A 21,909-nucleotide genomic window follows, 5' to 3' on the forward strand; every position below is an offset into this window, starting at 1 on the left:
GTTACTATGGAGATGAAAAATGGATAATGAAATTGAGGCTGTGTTGCTACAGAGACTGACCTTCTAATGATGGCGTCGACCAAGAGGACATTTTGTGCAGCTTGTTGGACGACTACAATATCTTTAGTAGCCTCAGAGATCACTTTGCCTGCCCACATCTCTTCAATCAGAAGAGTGAAATGGTTTCTTTCATCTTTCAACCACACCGTAAACTTGTCATGGTCAGCTGGTGAATAAAAAAAACGTTTTTACGTTTTTCACTCCAAACATCTATTCTGTCTTTGAATATTACAAAGTAACCTCTCTTGCCTGTAGGTATCCATTGTGACATCATTATTTTGTGAGCTAAATTCATGTAATTTTCTCCTAAGTGTATGAAATTATGCTTGCAAACAAATGATGTCACACAATCAATACCTACACGTAAGGGCAGATAACTCTGTAAAATGCAAAAACCAAATAAGTAACCTATAGTTGAAAGTGTCATGAGCATGTAAGACTATAATTATGTTGAATGCTTTTGTTTATTTCAAAACTGCGGTTTTTACCAGAGCATATTTTCTGAATGATCCTTGCAAAAAACTCTTGTATGACCTGTTTAGATGTTCCAGAAAGAAAAAAAAAACAATCTGTACATGCATTTTGTTTTTGTTTAAATCCAAACATCATACGTTAAAAATGAGAATAAAAACTAAGAGTTAAAAAACTGTCAGAGTAAGAGAATTTCTAAGTCACCTGTATCTGTAAATCATACTTTAGGAAGCTGTAAATAACCATATCATCGACTACCTTTGCCTGGCACATGTCGATGAATCCTCAAGGCATCGGCCACAGATAGGAACGAGTGCAGCTGCACTTTCTCCAACCTCTGAATGTCACGCAACTTGACAATTTCCTTTAACTTCTTTGACGCATCCCTCATAAACAGTAACCTGGAGAAAGATGACAGTTTTTTATTATTTTATAGGTAAATTTGACATACAGTGTTTCCTCGACATTATCCTATAATACCTCAGGGACTTGGCAATATCCAACTAACAGTCAATATATATATATTATAATAATACTATACTGTTGTTTGGAAATTTGTGCCAAGTCCCTGTGTATACTAATGCCACTGTTTACATATTTATATGCCTTGTAAAATAATGAATTGTTCCAAATATTTTTATTCTTCAATTTTTACAAAATAAAACTGTACATTTTAACAAACATTATGTTTTGATATGGTATCAAAGTTTTAAAGATTTTAAATCTTTTCATTTCGCTCACTGATCTAGATGTATGTATGGTTTTTTCATTTGTAAGAGAATAGAAGGAAATGTGTCTAAGGAGTTTTTATAATAAATGTTTCTAATTAAAAATGAAGAGAAACATCACCTTTTGTCCGTGAGAACGACACGACCCGTTCCAAAGTCTGTCTTGCAGAGGGAGGAGACTTTGAGTACAGACTCGTCTGTCTGTAAGTTTCGCTCCTCCATCACCTTCATACACTGCTCATAGTTTTCCTGCCAGCACAAACAGAAAGCTTGGAAAGTCTCATGGCTGAGATCTGAAAATACAAACAGAAGACTTGGAAGGTCTCATGGCTGAGATCTGAAAATTTAAACAGAACACTTGGAAGGTCTCATGGCTAGGATCTGAAAATAAAAACAGAAGGCTGAGGAAATCTCATGGCTAAGATCTGAAAATACAAACAGAAGGCTGGGGAAATCTCATGGCTAAGATCTGAAAATATAAACAGAACACTTGGAAGGTCTCATGGTTAGGATCTGAAAATAAAAACAGAAGGCTGAGGAAATCTCATGGCTAAGATCTGAAAATACAAACAGAAGGCTGGGAAAATCTCATGGCTAAGATCTGAAAATATAAACAGAACACTTGGAAGGTCTCATGGCTAGGATCTGAAAACAAGAGGCCCATGGGCCTTAACGGTCACCTGAGTTAGAATATATAATGAAACAAATAATGAAATAACTTAAAGACATATAAACACTATATGCTGGGCCTTGAAGTTGGTCAGTGATTTATAAATTTGACTTTTTAGACTATGAAGAGTAATTTGCTTCCATCAACCTGTGAACTTAGAGGTATTTTTTTGAAATTTTAATCATTTTGACCCTGTTTGGTCCTGCCCCTCTGGTCCCCCAGGGCGTCATCGAGGACGGATATGGATGTTAAACACCTATATCTTAGGCTAATAATTCTAATCAAGTTTGACTAATTTCCTACGAAAATCGGGCAAATAGTGTTCACAAATATGTTAAATGTGTTTTCCCTATATAAACTATAGTAAACTTGACCCCCTCCCCAGGGGGAAACGTGAGACCCCAGGGTCATATAATTCACAATTTTTGTAAAGGACCTTAAGACCTTTCTATTTATGAAAAGTATTTGATTCTACCATTTCCAGAATTTCAGAAGAAGAATTTTGAAGTTTTAGCCTATTTGACCCTTTTTTTGCCCCGCCCCTCTGCCCCCAGGGGGTCAGCCAGGACCAATGTGTATATGATATTAAAATGCTATCTCAGGCTAATAATTCTAACCAAGTTTGACTTGTTTCCAATGAAAATTGAGCAAAACATGCTCATAAATGTGTTTTCCCTATATAAACTATAGTAAACTTGACCCCCTCCCCAGGGCGGAAACGTGAGACCCCAGGGTCATATAATTCACAATTTTTGTAAAGGACCTTAAGACCTTTCTATTTATGAAAAGTATCTGATTCTACCACATCTGTGAGAAGAGAAGAAGATTTTTGAAATTTTACTCAATTTTACCCCTTTTGGCCCCTCCCACAGCCCCCTGGGGGGTGGGGACCATATAATTCACAATTTTGATTGGCCTTATGCCTTAGAAGGTTTGTGCAAAATTTCATTGAAATTGCTTCAGCAGTTTTGGAGAAGAAGTCGAAAATGTAAATTGTTTACGGACATACGACGCACGATGGACGACGCACGACGGACGACGACGGACAAAAGGCGATTAGAATAGGTCACTTGAAACTTCGTCTCAGGTGACCTAATAAAAAACAGAAGGCTGGGGAAATCTCATGGCTAAGATCTGAAAATACATATATGATCTTTATGAAAAAAGTCACCAAAGTTTTTATTTTTGTAATCGATGGCTCACAAAATTAAAATCTGCGAGACGAGTACATCCTAAAGGTAATATACCATAAATGTTTTTTACAATGACTTCTTTCTCAAAATCTTATTTGACCAACACCAGATAAGAGTGATTCCATAAGTGATTGAGTTAAAAATATTATAAAACAGTTGATCTAACCAATATAAAACTTGCTCTGAAAATACAATACATATGTATAACAGTAAATATAAGAATTTGAAAATACTCTATAATGAAAACAGTTAATCTGAACAAGTAAATGAAGGATCCAGTATGAAATCAAAATCACAATACATAGTGCTATAATCACAGAGAGTCCCCCTAAAAGGCTATTTTTGAAATTATGATAATTTTGTGATTTATGATTCATCATCATGATCATAAAAATTTGATTTGTGAACTATAAGCATTGGTTTAATTATATACATTCTTATGTACCCTTGAAGCTAAATCACAAAATTTTCATTCGCTAAAATTTAATTCTTGGGTTTTAGATACAAATCAATAAACTTTTGTAACTTACGAGTTTCTCGAGCCATCCCTGTCAATGCTTGGAACAGTCTCAGTATCGTATCGCAATCCTGCGTCATTTCATATAGCGATATATACTTCCTGAACATTTCAAAGGCTGTCAAATATAAACACACAATGCTTGTTTATGTACTTGTAAAAGACTAATTTCGGTGAATATCTAATGATCGAGAAGCATTTTTCTGTTGTTATCAATAGTCAAGTTCATTAAATAAACAGTTATAATTCTGATAAGTTGAATCATTAAAATACCATCATTTTACATTCATGGCTGAATTTCTCATGGGTTTTAAATACACTGAATTATCTACATTGTCCAATCTTGGATCTAAATTCAACCCCAGCTCTAGACACAGATTAATGCCATAGATTAATGCCAGAAACATTAACATATGGCTGACTTTTTTTTGCCCACAACTTACATTTTGGTTCATTAAAAAGCAACCTCTTCCCCCCCCTTCCCCTTGTTACAATTATTTAAGCACCCTGGACACTAATTACCGCGAATACAGTAGTAAGCACTAGGTCCGGTAATATCACCTCACATCCTGGTCATTTATGTTAATTACATCAATGATTGTTTGATATACCAACTCACGTAAATCGTGGTCCGGGATATTAATAATATCGTTGTGGGTTATGGTAACGCCTTATTGTGCTATCCAATGATTGGCTCTCTTCTTTTAGTGATTCGATGATACTGGCATAACCTTTGACCTTTTCGAGATTCAGTTTATCTTGAGCTGTTAGCAGATTGTGAATGTCCTGTACTAGTCTGGAATTACAACGTTTTTTAATTGTTTTTCTTACTTAATCGATTTACATATATCAAAATGACTCTTGGAAAACAACTATATATTGCTATTGATAATAATTTGCAATAGCTTTTTGTTAAAATATGCTTTCAAAACATACTGAAATGTCTACATCTTATCTCTAAACATACTTTTAATGCTAACATGTTCTTTCTAAATATATTTTTAGGATTTAATTTCGCTAAATTCATGAATTCATCCAAATTCTCAAAATTAAATATCTTACAAAAGGACTATGGTTTGGGCCCTTTTTGGCCCCAAAATCCCTCAAATTTTCAAACATCTTATTTAATGAATAATATGTTGTACACTAAATATTTAGCATATCCCTGATTCAACTATAATGACTGTTTTCTAATTTTGCAGATGTAGTTGCCTTGGTAACCATCCAAAATATGCATATATTATGAAAATGTGGAAATTTTGAGAAATTTTGCCATTTTTTGCTAGTTTTGTCTTTGAAACTATGGAGCGCATCCCTGAACAAACTTAATATTAACTGAAAATATGTCTGCACTTTATAATTCCCATATATGTTATGGAAAAATACAAAGTTTATTCACGGATGCACTTTATGGTTTCTAAAATAAAAACCTTTCAAAAAATGGCCAAAATTGTCAATATTTCCACATTGTCATTATTTATGCATATTTTGAGTGGTAACCATAGCAACTGCAGCTGCAAAATTTAAAAACTATTAACAATTAAATTAGGGATATACTAAATATGTTAACTACAACAATCTAAATACCAAATACCGTATTTTCCCTATTGAGAGCGCCTCCCCTAATAAGGGCGCCTCTCGACTTTTTGTGGAAAAAAAATCTTTGCAAAGAAAAGAAAGTGAAAATTAGAAGTTATCTCCCCTGATTGTCACGCGTTTAGTGAATCAGGGTGTCACTGCCACCTCGATAAAATGATGTTTAACGACTTTGTGGCGCTTATAAAAATCGAAATCTCGATACATACTTACAGATATATATCGTATGGAACGAGTAAAAACTTGTTTAAGGAATATTTTCATGGAATTGCGGCGAAATCGTAACATTGAATGACAGGAAGTACGACTGTGCATCTGTTCACTGTCACACGAGTGTAAGTTATCACTCATTTGTAACTCATCATTATTTTCATTGCGTGCACCAGTTAGATGTATTCTTGTTTTATTTTGACAATGATCGTTACTGATTTGCGGATATTCAATCGTTTGTAATAGTTTAATCGTGTTTTTCTCGTCAATAATGCCCTGAAAACGAAAGTAAATTCCGAGTCCGGCCATTTTGTTGTCATTGTAAACAACACGACAATCGCAGCATAAACTTGCCGATGCATTTAAAATCTTTTTAATTTAATGTAATAAATACGCTTAAAATGCATGGAATAACTTGTAAATATTCTAGTTATTATGTTAACAATTTATTTGATAAACGTTTCGTCGTCAATTCTTCATGATTTTACAACCTATGAAATCACGGCAGTTTCAGAAAAAAATGGTCTCAAATAACGGCGCCCCCCTAAGTCAATTACCCGCGGCCCGGCGCCCTTATTAGGGAAAAATACGGTAACAGTTTTGAAAATTTGACGAATTTGGGGGCCAAAAAGGACCCAAACCATAGATAGTCCTTTATCAAAGTCACAGTTTAACAAATTACAGCTTGTCATGTAAATTACACTTTAAAAGGCTACAAAATCAATTTGTGAAAATAATACCAAAAAAAATAATTTCCGAACAATAAATTGCAAAATTTTACATCAGTGAATTTAAGAACAATACAGTAATACATACTTTTTGGGGAAAAGGTTCCAGTCTATGGCTGCGAGTGTTATGATGTCTGTGAGAGCCCCAATATGATCATGTTCTGCAAACTTAAACACGGCCCTGAGGTAGAGATATGATACACGCTCCTGGTAGTCCATGCATGACTGTATAAAACAACGAGACAGAATTAGGCAATATGGCAATGACGCGAAGTTGGTAAGGTACAATTTACTGTTGATTAGTCCCAACGGTGATTGTGATGTCAACAACGATTAAAAGGCTCTGTTAAACATTTTACTTTTTTCAATAGAAATTTTCCACATGTTAGAATCTACTGTAACTAAATTGTGATCGAAAGGCACAGTGGTTTAAAAATTTCACATTTAAACTAACCTACTAGGGTTCATTCCCTGCCATGAAAAAGTAAGGAGTCACTTACACAGATGATTTACACACTTACTAGTGTATATGAGCCATCAAAAGTGATTTATATTCACAAGCAAAGTCAAAAATAAAAATTAATTTTATAAAAGACTTCACATTAATGAGCTATGAACACACCTTCAATGTTAAATCAAGGGATGTGATACATGAGGTCAGGTACCGAGACGAAGAATTGTTCTGTCGAAGTCGCATTGTCACCAATGGTCGCTCATAAGGATTCTCATGGCTTCTTGACAAAGAGACTTGTTTGGTTAAAGGTTTTCTGGAATTAACAAAACATAACATTAGGATTGGAAAGTTCGATGGGTTTAAGGTTTGTATTCAAACTGGATTTCTTGGTTTTGGTTTTATTAGTCTAATGTCCTATAAACAGCCAGGGTCATTTAAGGATGTGCTTCCTAGTGGAGGAATGCCAGAGTACACAAAGAAAAACTACCAATAAGCTGTCAGTACCTGGTAGCTGCCCCAATTGGGATTTGTACTCGCAACCCAGGGGTAGAGGGCTTGTGGTAATATATTGGTACATCTTAACCACTCGGCCACCATGGACCAAAACTGGAATTCATATCAGTACAACAACTAACATAATACGTAAACAGGCATTACAAAGCTAATCAATAGACTACAACTTGAATTGTCTAAAGTCTTAACATTTAAGTAAGAAACCAATAAGGAGAAACAATTTTAGTCAAATTCAGGACGAAGGAGATCATCTGGCCTATAGAAAAGATGAAACCTTGATCATTATAGTGCTTGGGTGATAATCTCAGTATTGTGATTAATTAGTCTAAAGTAAATAATAATTTAACTGATAAAGGTAACCTCAGTCACTTGTCCATGGAAAATAGCTTTAAGCTTGGTCGATGGTCCAAGGGAGGTAACCTCATCCGTCAAATGAAATAACCAGTCACTAGCCCATGGGATATAAATCTCAGTAACTAGTTAAGGGGAGATAACCTTAGTCAATCATCATAGGGAGATTTATACCCCAGTCACTTGTCTAGCCGTGCGTTCCATTTGCAGATTTGTACCAGTTGTACTAGTGATACGCACTGCCAAATGGAATGTGTTTGGATTTTTCCATGATGGCTGCACCCATATGAAAGGTACGCTTCGAATATAAAAGCCAAGTATTTTAGGTGTTATCAATAAAATGGATATCAAAGTAAAACATAAATAATTTCGGAATGCATTGAAATAAATAATCCATGTAGTTTTGTAGTATATAAACAATCCTTGTCTTTTTTTCAACAAAGAAAACATTCCGATCACAAATGAAAATTCTCGGGTCTGCCATCTTGGATCCAAGTGGTACGCTTCTGAAAACAAACAACTTGTACCGATACAGTTCTGCTGGTACAGTGCATTCCATTTGAGATACAACTGGTACAAATCTGCAAATGGATCGCACAGTAGGTAAGACAACCTCAGTCACCTGTCCAGGGGGAGATAATCTTAGTTAATTATCAAAGGAAAATAACCTCAGTCAATCATCAAGGGGAGAAATTGAATAATTCAGGGAAATAACATAATTACCTAGCTGGATGGACCTTCGAACCTCGGATGTCACCTAAACTTGCTTGCTTTACGAACTGCCGTGTCTTCCTTTCAAATTCTGTCCAGTAGTCGGTTTTCTCTTTCATACGATCATCAAGAAATGATTTAAACATATCTTTCTTCAAAACCTGGAAAAGAAATAATTTGAGGCTTTAACAATGAGTTTTTTTCACATATATGTTCTTTGTAGACATATCATTGTGTATAAATAATTTGTGTGACCACATTTCACCAATGCAATACAGAAATGGGGTTAAAGAAATATAATACCCTCAGAGATATGATGTACAAGCTATAGAGATATATAGAGATCAAACACTCTCAGGGTTACAGAGATATCAAAGACTCAGAGATTTAACAGGCTACAGAGATTACAGAGATGGAACACACTCACGGTTACAGAGATATTTCACATATATATATGATTTGAGATTTATAGATAAGTCTGTATATGAAGTATAAAATTCTGTGAACATCTGTACAGTGAACCTGTGATAATCTGTACATTGATAGCCCAGAAGTCTCAGATTCCAAACGGATTACCGAATAAGAATTGCAATCCAGACAATTGCAAGTGTTTAGATTATCGAGGCCTGGTTAAAACTGGGTAATGCACCTACCTCTCTGTAAAACAATTTGTCCTCTTCGCTCTTGCCGTGGGATTCCAAGAATAACTGTTTGTTAAAGGTTTGATGTTCCGGCCTCAGCTCTATTAATACTCCCCTGGTTAGGAAAATAGATTGAAATATATAATCAATTTACCGTATATGCTGCAAGTAGGGTGCTTGAAAAATATTACAAAGGGGGCGCTTATCAGGTAGTGATAATGTAAGTTGGGAATGAAAAACGTCTAAAAAAGGACAACCATATTTTAAATCTTTCTGTACTCTTGACACATTAATTTGTCACAGTAAACATACATATGCTTGTAGGGGGAGGGGTGATGAATACACCGAATACGGTATTATATTTTCAGAACACAATATGCAGCATAAGATACTAAGATACAAGAATTCCATGAAAGTGGATGTGTCGCCTGCACAGCATCACAAAAACAGTTACTTACAGTTAAACATTATATATTTTTAATAATTAGGTGAAGGTGTCAAGTTCCTTAACTCTTGCAAATATTGATGGATTTTGACCAGTTCAAACCACTCCAAGATATCAGTAATATAAAGCAATATTCCAAATTTGGTTGAAATTGGACAATAAATACTTAAGTTATTCAGGCAAACAGAGAATACAAAAAAGAAATGGAATTTTCTAATCATATTTCCATGAACATTTATTAAGAAACTATAAACAGGAATCATACTACTGTTGAAATTCCATGGCTGATCATTAGTTTTATCAAACCAATCAATGATCTATTAAAATCGATTATTTTTTTCTTTGATGTATAAACAAGTCTCATATAAAAATTTCCTTCATAGGCTTACGATCGCAAGGCCTCTCTGTGCTGTCATGTTTTCATTTCACTTATTTTCTTCACAAATCATGCTCATCTAAACGTTTACATTACTACATAGCTTATGCGCTCTTCAATTCATCTAGACGCTTAAAATTTGAAGGGAATGATTTTAACAGGTTGGCTATGATTTTTTTGCATATTTTAGTGATCTGCTAACTTAATACTTTCCTTTATCATGGTGTCGGAAAATTCCGACAAACTCGATTACAGATTTCTTACTTGATTAATTGATCAAACACCTCAAACCAACAATACTTGACAAACTCGATTAATCAGAACACCATTAAATCATACCTGAACAGATTCACCATCAGTTCCAAACAACCTTCTTCTATCACACGATTTAGTCGGCGAATCCTGGTCTCCCGAATTTTCTTCTCCTCAGAAACATCGTGACATGTTGGTCTATGACAAATGAGAAAGCTCTAGCATGCAGTAGAAATTATCTCTATAACTTAAACCGATAAATGTATTTTCCATCAATGTACTACAGTTAAAATTGTACATGTCGGGTTATTCAACAAAATTTCTACATAATATGCAGCGACACACTTCCATTATTAAAAATTCAATGTTGTATTTGAAATTTTTCAAAATGCATACTAGTATGCAGACACATGTTTGAGAAAGACCTCTTCAGTATACTCTGTGAAAGTGTCAAAATTCAAGATGGTTGCTTATCAGTCCAGTTGTTTCCTGATCATTCAATAGCAGAACTCTAAAGAAAACAGTTCATTCTTATGGTAATAGCAAACGTCATTGTCAAAATCCAAGATGGCTTCCTGTCAGCAATTTTGAGCGGTCCCAAACAAGACTTTATTTCCAAGGCACTTTTTCAATGTACTTGTACTGTGCATATATCTATGTAGGTATACATGGTATTACTCTAGACAGGTTCAATCTAATCAAAATTAGATTCCCTATCTCGCTCAGCACAGACCGTCTACTTGTAGATGTGGAGGTCTTCACGGAGTCATATATATATAGAAGATCTAATTTCAATTAGACTGAGATAGGTCTGACACAGAAAGATATATGAGAGAAACTTACCTTTGTACATCTTCTAGTTCAAAATACACCCTGGCCCTCTTACACACCTTCCTGAAGGAGCTGGCTGGCTCATCAGGGATGGCAGGAATAGGGTTAAAGTCAGAGGTCGTAGAGTTCACCACTACCGTACCTTCATCTATGTTAACTACTACCAGACCCTCTACCTGGATTAAATAAAACAGCGATTTTGGGGCGAGACCGGAGATCTCATCACTCAGGAAAAGACAAACAAGCCTTGTGTTTTTCAATAGCTTTGACTGACTATCATTTCTCATCCAAGCCAAAGGGAATGAAAGATATTCTACAAATGTACAGAAGAGAGCTCTTTACATGATGTGTATCCAATGCTTTACATTAATATACAACACATAAATTATATCATATGGCCAGAAAATACAGATATGATATCGTCTTAATTTCGTGGGATATCATACATGTAGAGGTTTTTCTAGGATTAATTCAAAACATGAAAAATTTTGAACTTCAAAAATATCCAGATACACTGTGGCATTACAGATAATATATGTGGTTAGTACCTAGGTATTTGTCATTACACCTTACCGGTACTACGTTTTTTGTACCTATTCTGTGAGAATATGGTGAGTGAAATGACATCCCATTATAATTAAGGTACTAATAGTATTAATTGTTTCGTACCTGTTCTACCAGACTGCGGTGTTTAATATGACATCCCATAATAAATGTACCGGGGGCATCAAGGAGGTCCAAAGCTTTGAGAGATAGTACAGGCACGTAGGTAAAACGCCATCGGAACGGCAACAAAAAGTTGAGAAAACTCTGAACAGACAAACACAATTGGTTAAGGAATTAATGGATGTCTTTCTGCAAACAGATGCTCAAAAATGAGTGTTAGGAGCAATAACATACACTGTTATAATGTGTATCACACCCTATTATTGTGTAAGGACATCATTTCAATGTTAATGAAAACTATTTATCATTGTCATATGGGTGGGTTATTAAACAAGTAATAAGTTATATAATTATAATATAGAATTCTTAATTAATAGTAATTCAATATGATATTCAATTAAATTTAGCATTGTCATGATTAATTTAACTCAAAGATTTTATTTGATAAGTCATAGTGTTTTCTAATATAGATGCAAAAGCCACACCAATTTGAAACCTAGTTCTTCGGGATTTCCCGCCCCTAAAATGCAAAAGTTAGAAAAATTTTTTTTTTAAATTCCCGCCCCTATTTCAGCCAATGAAAGGCCAATTTTTTTGGTTTTTGCTTTCGATATGTTGAAATCCTTATCATTTGAGCGCTTGAATCGGTAGGAAAACGAAAGATTAAGCACAAAAGGGAACCAGATTAAGAAAAAACGAATGAAAAAACGGCAGGTGTTTATGTTGCAACTGTGAGAACATTTGACAGAGATGTTGTTGTTCCCTAGCTGTACCTAAGACGTTTAAAGATTTGTTCGATTTTTTATAAACGCAAATGACGAAAATGTGATCAATGTAGTAGACGTAAAATTACATGCTTCATAGATAATTCTAATGCTTAAAATTACGAACCTATTTTCTTTTTCTGAATATTGGCATCAATTTTTTTTAGCGCTTTTACTTCATATCATCATTAATCATGCCAACAATAGAAATACATGGAATAAATCTCCTTCCAACTTTAGAATCTTTTTGTGTCTATTTTTTGTTCAAAAACGATAGCAAGGTCACAGAAACTAAAACAAGAATTAATGCAATTGAAATTAATATGATGATATTGAATGGTTCTATAGTTTTGCATGTGATAAAGTCTGATAATGCTCAAATAACTAGTCAGGACTATATCTACACTGTGGTTTTTAATAATTGATATATTTACATTTGATTTTGTGTGACTCTAAAACATTCCAATTATTACATTTGCATGTAAATTTACACACAAAAAAAAAAGCATTTTCATGTACGCAAATGTACACCTTTGTTCTATTTGCTGTGGCAAAATTTTACAGGTTCCTAACATTGTAGATCATCAATATTCATGATTCTCCAACAGTGTTTTTCGAGTTCCATCTGGATGAGAAATAAAAACACTGTTGATTTACAGTATAAATGTATTTGAATTTGTTAATTAAGATTTTGTTTGTTTTTTAATGCCAAGGCATGTCAATCAGGTATTATTGTTGTTATTTATCATTATATTGGTTTTTACCTTTGTTCTCTTTAAATCTTTGCACATGAACTTTTACAACATTGTTCAGACAACAATTTAGTCTTTCAGACGATTCAATAGCACAGAGGCCAAAGATGTTATTTATATCTTTTCTTTTGATTCTCAAAACATAAAATGCTACAATCTGCATGTACATAAAACACAAATATAGTGAATTTGCCTACATGAAACTAAATATAATGGATTTGACCTTGAGTTTATGTTTGTATACATCATATTCTCATTTTTGATACTGCTCGCCCCATTTTTTTTGGAAAATTAAAAAAAAATAAAATCACCCTCTCGTCCCACTTTTTTCCCCCGAAATCCCGAAGAACTATTTTTTAAATTGGTGTGGCCAAAGTATAAATTTTCTTTTACCATAGTGTAACCCTTATGAATACAAGCCACAAATACGTCCCAGCATGAGAAAACTGATCCTTTAGCTCGATCAGTTGAGCGTAAGACTAGTAACATCCTGAGGTTCCTAGCTCGATCCCTCGCATAGGCATTGTTTATGTTTATTATAAAATACTGCACATTGTTACATAGTGTAAAAAAATACAGTCAAACTGGCCTTAGTGACCACCTCTGTACAAAGACAACCTGCTTATGAAGACCACTTTCATACAATTTGACCTGTGTATAAAGACCACTTGTCTAAAAGAGACCAATTTTACTTCGCATAGGCATTGATTATTATTATTAAAAGTAGTTTTGAATTGATTATAATTATGAAATAAAATTTCACCTCTGATATCGTGGTCAGTAAGGCATAACTGGACGATAGAAAAACAATTCTCTCCTCCATAAACAGAGCGGCCAGCACCTGAAGTATTTGGTCGTCATGGAAACAAATGAATACTAAATGAAGAGGTATATCAATCACTGGCTTGTCTGCTTTCTCCGGAGGATAGATTGTAAATGGCTGCTGATCTTGGAGGCGGATTTCCTGAAATGTGACATTTATTTTACAGGTAAAATATCGTTATTGGTGGTACATAAACATTGTGTAAAAGGCAAAAAGTACCTGTTCTCCTTGACATTTCAAGCAAATACAACAAAATACCTCGGGTTTTTTTTATTCAAGTTTTACACAAACACTTTCATGCCAAGTAGTAATTATGCATTCATTTAAAAAATAATACATTGGTGAAAATGTTCTGTAAAATTCAAAAGATTATAAGTGACAATTCAGTTGAATAAGGTATTTGAACAAACTTACAACAGCCACAGGACCAGCTGGGGGCACAGGGGTCAAGGTTACAGTATGTGAGATCTCTTTGATATAGGCCAACATGTCATCCGGCTTTTTATCCACAAGGGATACCAAACTGTAACAGATCACAGGAGTCAGTAAATTAAGAAGGGTAGATAGAAATTTAAGATACCTTTATGCAGGAACTACAGTCAAACCCACTTAATTCAAACTTGAATAGTACAAAATCCTATTTGATATGAATGGAAGCGAAATACCCTGCAAATTGCATTAAATATCCTTGTTTTTATTACCCATTATTTAGTATGAATCAATTAATTCAAAAACTGACACGAAATGATATTCGAGCTCCCTGGGCACTATTTGTGTTATTTTAAACCCACATACTGTAATGCGAAGTGACAAAACCAGGTGTGTTTTTGACACATGTAAAACCAGGTGTGTTTTTGACACATGTACCGTAATTATGAATATAGAGTAGATAATCCGCACAGAGGATGAACAACATTAATTCATTAAAACAATATATCACTGACCAAAGTCTCATATTGTTTCACTTTCTGTGCTTGCTGTACAAACGTTAACCCACTTAGTACATAACCTGCATAATACGAAAGGATTTCACAGTCCCCAGGAATTTCTAATAACTGGGTCAGACTGTAAAAAATCTGTTTCAGATTCGTTAAATCTACCAAATTCGGCAGTAAAAGCTTTTTCTGTGGTAAAAACAAATTGTTAATCAATAGCTGCATTATTTATTTGACACCATGAGAGTTGAATAACACCCCCTATTGTGGAAAAAAAATATTTTCCAGAAGTTTTACAAAAATTAAATATTGAAGAAGTTTACTGGTATGTATAAGTGCGTAAATTGTTTTCAACAATTTTTATGCAAATGTGTAAATATTGCGGAGAAGTTTACACATAGCGTATTCGATCCTATAAGCCCCCATGTCCCTATAAGCGCCCCCTTCCTCTTTTTGATGCCTCAATTTCAATTGCCCAAGCATAAATAAAGACCAAAACTACACAAAACCGTATAGATACGTAATAGTGTCTTATTAGCACTTTTTCATTTTTTTTTCAATTTTTTAAACGCACTGGGCGCTTATTGGGTGGAATACAGTAAATGCAAATTAATTAATGCTTACTCCACAATGTATGCAATAATGTTGCGAATTTTTGTTAGCCAAAAATTTGGTTTTATTAAGCACCTTTTTATCATTTCTATTTTTTAAGTGCCCTGAGTGCTCATTGTGTTGTATACAGTACATCCACCTTCAGTAGATAGAAGTACAAAGAGGATGAGGTAATATGTAGTTGCCTAAATATGCAAATAATGTGTAATGAAATAGACACTCAAACCTCACATCATTTAAATCTTATAAAATATGATGTTGAGGTCATAAACACATGATATTACTTCCAAAAATTGTCAAAACTGGCCATTCTCAAATCAAGCTCCCTGTATATTCTGGAGTAATTGTATTACATTTTTTCCTTCTTAACTTATAGTAATTAAAACCTGCATAATCCAGAAACCTGGTTATATTGACCAAATATGCAGGTCCCAGAGACATCCACTCTAAATAAATTATACTATAGTTCCTTTAATAGTTATGCAATGGACGCTCTCCTATCAGTCATCCGAGGTCTGTTATAGGTTAGTTACAACTGAGAAGCTCAGAGTGTAAAAATACCTGCCTGCAAGGTCAGATAATTCTGTAATATTCAACTACATACAATGTTTCTCTCTCATTTACTTACAATGACAGGATGTCCTTTGTGGTGGAGAAGTATGGAAACTTGGAGATGAAGATTCCACAGTGAGGGATATAACAACAACAACAAACCCGCCAAGTGAATCTAAGTTTAAGATGAACCACTTTATCCAGCCAACTTTAAAAACGCTACCACTAACATGATATGCTCTAATTTTGTACATTTACGTCTTGAGAATATCACATTTTTTATCTTTCTGATCATTGTTTAAAATTCATGGACCATCAGATATTTCTGATATCATAACAGTGTTATTGGCAAAATAGTAAATCATTTTTAGGGCTTGCTTATAATAATCTACATATCAGTATATTTTGCACATCAACAAAAATGGGGAAAACAATGTCCAGGGAGTCCCAAAACGATGTATGAAGGTGACAATTTCAATGCAAAAAAAAAGTACCGCATTGTGTTTTGTTTTCTTTTATTGGTCACCGTAACCTGAAAACTGAAATATCTATAAAGAATATATTTACTTAAATTGGCACAATAAGTAATTAAAATACGTAGTTTAGCTTGCAACAATCAAGATTTGTAAGACAAAATATTCTTTTCCACCAGGTAAGTTTCTAAATGAAAAAAGGAAGGGAGATAAAATAACCAGATAAATATTTGTTGCGGATCAGTTCAGAATTGGCACCCAACTAAATAATCCAACGGTTGTGGTGTTTGTTCTGGGTCGATTATCGATGACAGGTTAGTTCAGTCGGTTAGAGCTGTGACTAGAGCACTCAATACTACCATGCATGTAGATATTCTGATCTTGCAGAAACATATGTATGTTTCATTGGTGTGATTGATTTAAAGGCAGTTCATGTGGTGACCAAAAAAAAGGTAAAATCAATACTTTCAGAGTGATCAGGGAACATTGATAGTCAAGGCGGGGGGAGAAACATAAGAGACCTGTGTTATACAAATAATGTTTAATTGATTTTCACACGAGTGTGTTTTGAACGATAATCTCAAGCATGTACATGAACAAATATCAGGAATTCATATTACAGTTAATTCAGAATTAGGAATTTGAAGATGATGATAGTAATTATTTTCGGAGAAAATCATTTACAATATTAAGCCTTCCACAGTTGAAAAATACTTCTTTTGTTCACACAAAGGCTGTTTCCAGTTGATAATGATACATGCATGCTGACATTCTGTTAAAACATAAGGAAAACAATAAATGTATTAACATAGTAATTACTGAAAAGGCTAATATCATATAATTAAACATTTTAATCATAAATAGCAATACCAGCATAGAGGAATATATTGATTGAAGTTTAAGTTGATGATGGTGCGCAAAGTCTCTTTTTGTTGAGTAAAAAGTTAAAAAAAACTAACAGTAATCGCACTAAAAAAACAGTGATCATGTGGGCATTACCTGTGCCAGGTGGTAGAGATTAGTTCCGCTCGAGTGATTTCTACGACCATAACCCTCGCCAATAAAATAGATCAAAAATTTGCTATTTAAAATTCCCGGTAAAATCAAAGTTGTGTGAATACACTGCCGCTAGGAGCGCTAGTATCTGCGAGCAAGTTATCTTAGGCACAATCATATTGAGAAATTGACTGTGAGAGAATTGTTAGATAATTGTTGATTGTTCAGAATACTTCTATTAAACATATGCAGAACATAATCTTGAGACTTCAGAAACAGTTGAAAGTTACCTTTTCTACGATGAAAGTTCGACAAAAGGTCATACATGTAGCGTAGCTTTTGTCCCCGGACATGTCTGTCAGAACTAAAAAGTGTGCAAAATTCTCTGGTTCAGCCGCATAGATCTTCATATTATCTGTAACAATATTGAGTGTAATTGGTGTTAACACATATACTTTGAAAACATGGTATCTAAATAGTAACCTAGCTAGGAAAAAAAAATTCTCAGAAACTCATAATTTTGACAGTATCTAACTTGGTAACCAAAATTTCTGACAGTATCAGTTACAATAAATTGTACATTGGCAACCAAAATTCAAAATTTCTGACAGTAATTACCTTGGTAACCAAATTTTTTGACAATAGGAATTACAATGGTAACCAAAATTTCTGACAGTAATAATTACAGTGGTAACCAAATTTCTGACAGCATTAGTTACCATGGTAAATAAAATCCATGACAGATAATATTTACTGTAGTAACAAATTAAAATTCTGATAGTTGTAACGAAAAAAATTTGACAGTAATAGTTACCTTGGTAACCAAAATTTTGGACACTATCTAAATAGTTACCTGGGAAACAAAATGTAGTTATGGACTTGATGACTTCCTCAGAAACAGGAAAATCTAAGTTACTAAATGAGAATTGACTGTGAGTATTGTTGGCGGCAGTCCTGCCTCCACCTTGGGGCCAACGTATAGACATGAGGCGTGTGATATTAGCGGGAGTCACCGATTGGGTCCGGAGTTGCTTCCCTTGTGTTCGTTTGAGAAAGCGACTCTGTTGCGATGATGAATCTGTAGTACTACAGTAGAAAGCTTCCTGTAGGTTAATGGAGGGATATTCCATGTCTTGGCGAGGGAAAGGAAAGAAATGCATCATAGTGGTGGCTGATAGAGCAGTCAGGACCTGCGGTTCGTAGTGTTCTGTGTAGAGTTCGTCTAAATCTATATTAGTCCCAGCATCCTATCTCAGATAACAAAACAATTTTATCAATGAGATCGCAAGACATTTTAGTCTTCAACAAAAATAACTGTTCATGTAGTACATACATCAAATTGTTGACAATAAACCTAAGCTTGACAATCAAAGTTTGACAACCAAAGTTTGACCAAAGTTTGACAATAAACTTAAGTTTGACAAACATTTTTTTATTCTGAATATAACTACTAGACAAATAGACAAGTCCTTTCCTCTGCCTTTTCTTCTTTCACTTTTCCATTTTAACATTTGAAAACAAAACTAACTACACATGTACATCCATGATTAATAATATTGATGGTGGCCAACAATCGGCTATATTGCTGTTTGGGTTGGTTCCAAAATGGCGGCACGCTACTCTGGCCCTGTTACACATGTATGCCTGGAATGTTGTTTTAGATTACATAAAATATCATCTACATCTAGGATCCAAGGACAAGGTATCTCTAGTTTTGACTTTGATTGTTCCTGGGACTCCTAGATTTGAAATTTGAAAGTTCCATATGTGGGAGTTCATATTGCTAAAATTATTGTTACTGTATATATCTTATACTGTAATGGCATTAAAATAAATCAAAATGCTAATTGTTGCATGTAGTTCATTTTATATGGATGTAAATTTTCATTTTAATTACCTTTCACAATAAGGCCCTTAAAGACTCCCATTACTCTATTTTAGGTATCCTTTATTATTTATTTGTGTCAAAGGCACTAGAAAACCTTTATCAGGAAAATTATTCCCAGCAAGGACAATTTTAATGTGAAATTTGAGGAAGGTATCTTCTTTCAAAGAATTACTTTAATTCTTTAAGAAGGACTGGATTTAGATGGGCAGGCGATAAGTGACATCATTTTAATACCAGTTCTTTTCTAACTGTAAACAAGAATATTTTCTCAAGTGCTTATTTTCGCGATCTGCATGTATAAAACTTCAGTTGTGTCGTTATTTTCGCGATAGATACACTTTCAGTCTTTTAATACAAAATATTACGCAAGGGGGTGGGAAATTTTCGTGATCAAGTAACCTCCGCGTAATTAATGATATTGTTATCAATTAGTTATAAAATGTTGATTGATAACTACCCGAAAGATCAAATGGTAATTCGTTTTTTAATCACTACATCTTAACATTACAATTTTGACATCCTGATGAAACCATTTCCCGTAAAACCTAATCATAATTGTAAGGTATCATTATAATTAATCACAGCCATCATTTATAAATATCATTATGAGTTAAGCAGGAGAAACAAAATGTTCATAAACTTAATAATTGGGTCCAAATATATCACATTTACCCTTACATATACAATTAATTACATACAATTCCAAAATTAAAGAAAGAACAGTTCATTATAAAATTTCAGGGGTCAATGAGTTGAAAAGATATATATATACACATGTATATCGTATTTGACCAAATAAGCAACCAGGGTTTAAAAAGAAAAAAATAAAGGAGTGCTTAATTAATAGAACCAATATGAAATTTGATTTAGCTTTTCAAATAATTATTGTACAATGTCAGCCATTAATCATTTTGCAATTTGTCAATTTGGCTCAGCATTTAATTTGAAGAAAATGGGGTCTACAAAGAGAAAGCGCACTTGTGGACATGGGGTTGCTTAATAGGTCGAATACAGTATTCAATACAAAATAAAATCTGAAAATATATTCAACATAAGGGGAAACACTTTCTCCCATTAGTTAAGGCTGATAAGAACAATCAACAAATATCTCCTCACAACATCTTTGTAGAATTAAATTGAACTTAAATCCTGCTGAATGTTAAAATTATACTGACCGTTTTATTGACCGGTATGAGGCTCGTATTATCGTCCAGTCCGACCAAGATAAACAGGTCAGCCAAACTGTTGTGGATCCGAACTGGAGAACTTTCTGCCATTATCTGGTCGGACATGATGAGGATTGGTAAGGTCAAGGTCAGGATACAGAGGTCAAGGTGAATAGAATTTTGTTTTTCACTTTTCCTATGTCATGCTGTATCATCTGAAATGTAAGTTTTGAACAAGTAATGAAGAAAAAGTCTTCATTGACAATTGTGAAATTTATCTACCATAAAACCTTTAAGTGTTAAATACTAAATCAACTCAAAGATATTACTTTGCAAAAAAAAAATAATACATAAACATATACATAAAACAATCACAATTTCGAATAAACAATGAAAAAAGCAATCACCTGTTCAACAGCACACACACCAGCTGAACGCAGTAAGAACATATATGCATTGGTCTAACAACGAGCCAATCGAGGCCAGTATCAGAATAGCTATAGAGTATATGCATAGTCACAATCTCCATGCTCTCATAGTAGGAAGGTATACACATGTATTATTCATACAACTAGCCATGACTGAAGGCTGAATAACTTCCTTAAACATAAGGGTCAGGGAAAAATTGACTTTTTTAAGTTAACACTCTGTTTATGTGGTCAGTGTAATAGAAGTACACTGACCACAAAGCTTGTATGGTCAGATAACAGGAGGGACGTCTCACCAGTACACTGACCACATAGCTTGTAGGGTCAGATAACAGGAGGGACGTCTCACCAGTACACCGACCACAGCTTGTAGCGTCAGATAACAGGAGGGACGTCTCACCAGTACACTGACCACATAGCTTGAAGAGTCAGATAACAGGAAGGACATCTCACCAGTACACTAACCACAGCTTGTAGGGTCATTTAACAGGAGGGACGTCTCACATACCAGTTCATTGACCAAAACTTGTAACAAAATATAGGCTGAAATAAAAATTCTATTAAAATGATAAATCTAATATTAATATACATTTAAAACAAATTTTGTACATGAATTTAATATATTTGTATTAAAATCTGTATTAATAAAGTGCCAACATATATAAATTAATAAAAACTTGAATTTTTCAATACATTTAGAAAATTAATAAGTATACATGTCATTACTTGAAGTATTCTATTGAAATGTTCTAATTTAGAAATTTTATAATATATTACCAAATTATAACTAATTTGTTATATTTTATAACATGGACACAAATGTAACATAACATGTTCAAATTAAGAAATTTGATCAGATTTAAAATATGTATACAAGTGCAGCATATGCGTGTAGTCATATGTTAATTATAATTGACCAGACATTTGTGTATGCCTTGTAGCTATAGGTATCATGTACTAGTGGTCAGGTTTTGATGTAACTTTGAATAAAATTGATATATATTTATCATTCAACATGAACTTATAGACCTATATATACCCCATCGAAATCATGTATAGTTGTAACTTCCCTCAGTGCTCTACATGAGTGCTGGGACACATTTAGGG

The 21,909-nt window shown here is 34.0% G+C and overlaps 2 protein-coding genes across 2 annotated transcripts; both read right to left on the reverse strand.

Annotated features, from left to right (window-relative positions):
* Positions 1–1,411: 1,411 nt before the first annotated feature.
* On the reverse strand, positions 1,412–15,995 carry LOC138328086 (DENN domain-containing protein 3-like). Its single transcript, XM_069274700.1, has 13 exons — positions 15,928–15,995; positions 14,167–14,275; positions 13,693–13,893; positions 11,417–11,557; positions 10,760–10,923; positions 10,004–10,114; positions 8,856–8,958; positions 8,215–8,363; positions 6,796–6,940; positions 6,262–6,398; positions 4,259–4,435; positions 3,653–3,757; positions 1,412–1,552 (listed from the first exon to the last, which is right to left on the reverse strand). The coding sequence occupies exons 2-11, from the start codon at positions 14,239–14,241 to the stop codon at positions 4,279–4,281; spliced, it is 1,383 nt and encodes a 460-aa protein (XP_069130801.1). The 5' UTR covers positions 14,242–14,275; positions 15,928–15,995; the 3' UTR covers positions 1,412–1,552; positions 3,653–3,757; positions 4,259–4,278.
* Positions 15,996–17,012: 1,017 nt separating this feature from the next.
* On the reverse strand, positions 17,013–21,201 carry LOC138327133 (uncharacterized). Its single transcript, XM_069273117.1, has 5 exons — positions 20,782–21,201; positions 20,384–20,589; positions 18,174–18,567; positions 17,611–17,735; positions 17,013–17,096 (listed from the first exon to the last, which is right to left on the reverse strand). The coding sequence occupies exons 2-5, from the start codon at positions 20,498–20,500 to the stop codon at positions 17,013–17,015; spliced, it is 720 nt and encodes a 239-aa protein (XP_069129218.1). The 5' UTR covers positions 20,501–20,589; positions 20,782–21,201.
* Positions 21,202–21,909: the final 708 nt, after the last annotated feature.

This window comes from Argopecten irradians, chromosome 7 (genome assembly GCF_041381155.1).
Source record: "Argopecten irradians isolate NY chromosome 7, Ai_NY, whole genome shotgun sequence".
Lineage (NCBI taxonomy): Eukaryota > Metazoa > Mollusca > Bivalvia > Pectinida > Pectinidae > Argopecten > Argopecten irradians.

Excerpts from the sequence above, each read along its gene's own strand:
- LOC138328086 (XM_069274700.1), bottom strand. The coding sequence starts at position 14,241 with ATGTTGGCCTATATCAAAGAGATCTCACATACTGTAACCTTGACCCCT. Across the intron at positions 11,558-13,692 it reads TACTGACCACGATATCAGAG|AGTTTTCTCAACTTTTTGTT; the intron begins GTGAAATTTTAT and ends TTGTCTGTTCAG. Across the intron at positions 8,364-8,855 it reads ACAAATTGTTTTACAGAGAG|GTTTTGAAGAAAGATATGTT; the intron begins GTAGGTGCATTA and ends TTTCTTTTCCAG.
- LOC138327133 (XM_069273117.1), bottom strand. The coding sequence starts at position 20,500 with ATGTCCGACCAGATAATGGCAGAAAGTTCTCCAGTTCGGATCCACAAC. Across the intron at positions 18,568-20,383 it reads TCATACCGGTCAATAAAACG|GATGCTGGGACTAATATAGA; the intron begins GTCAGTATAATT and ends TATCTGAGATAG. Across the intron at positions 17,097-17,610 it reads GAACTTTCATCGTAGAAAAG|AATGTCAGCATGCATGTATC; the intron begins GTAACTTTCAAC and ends ATGTTTTAACAG.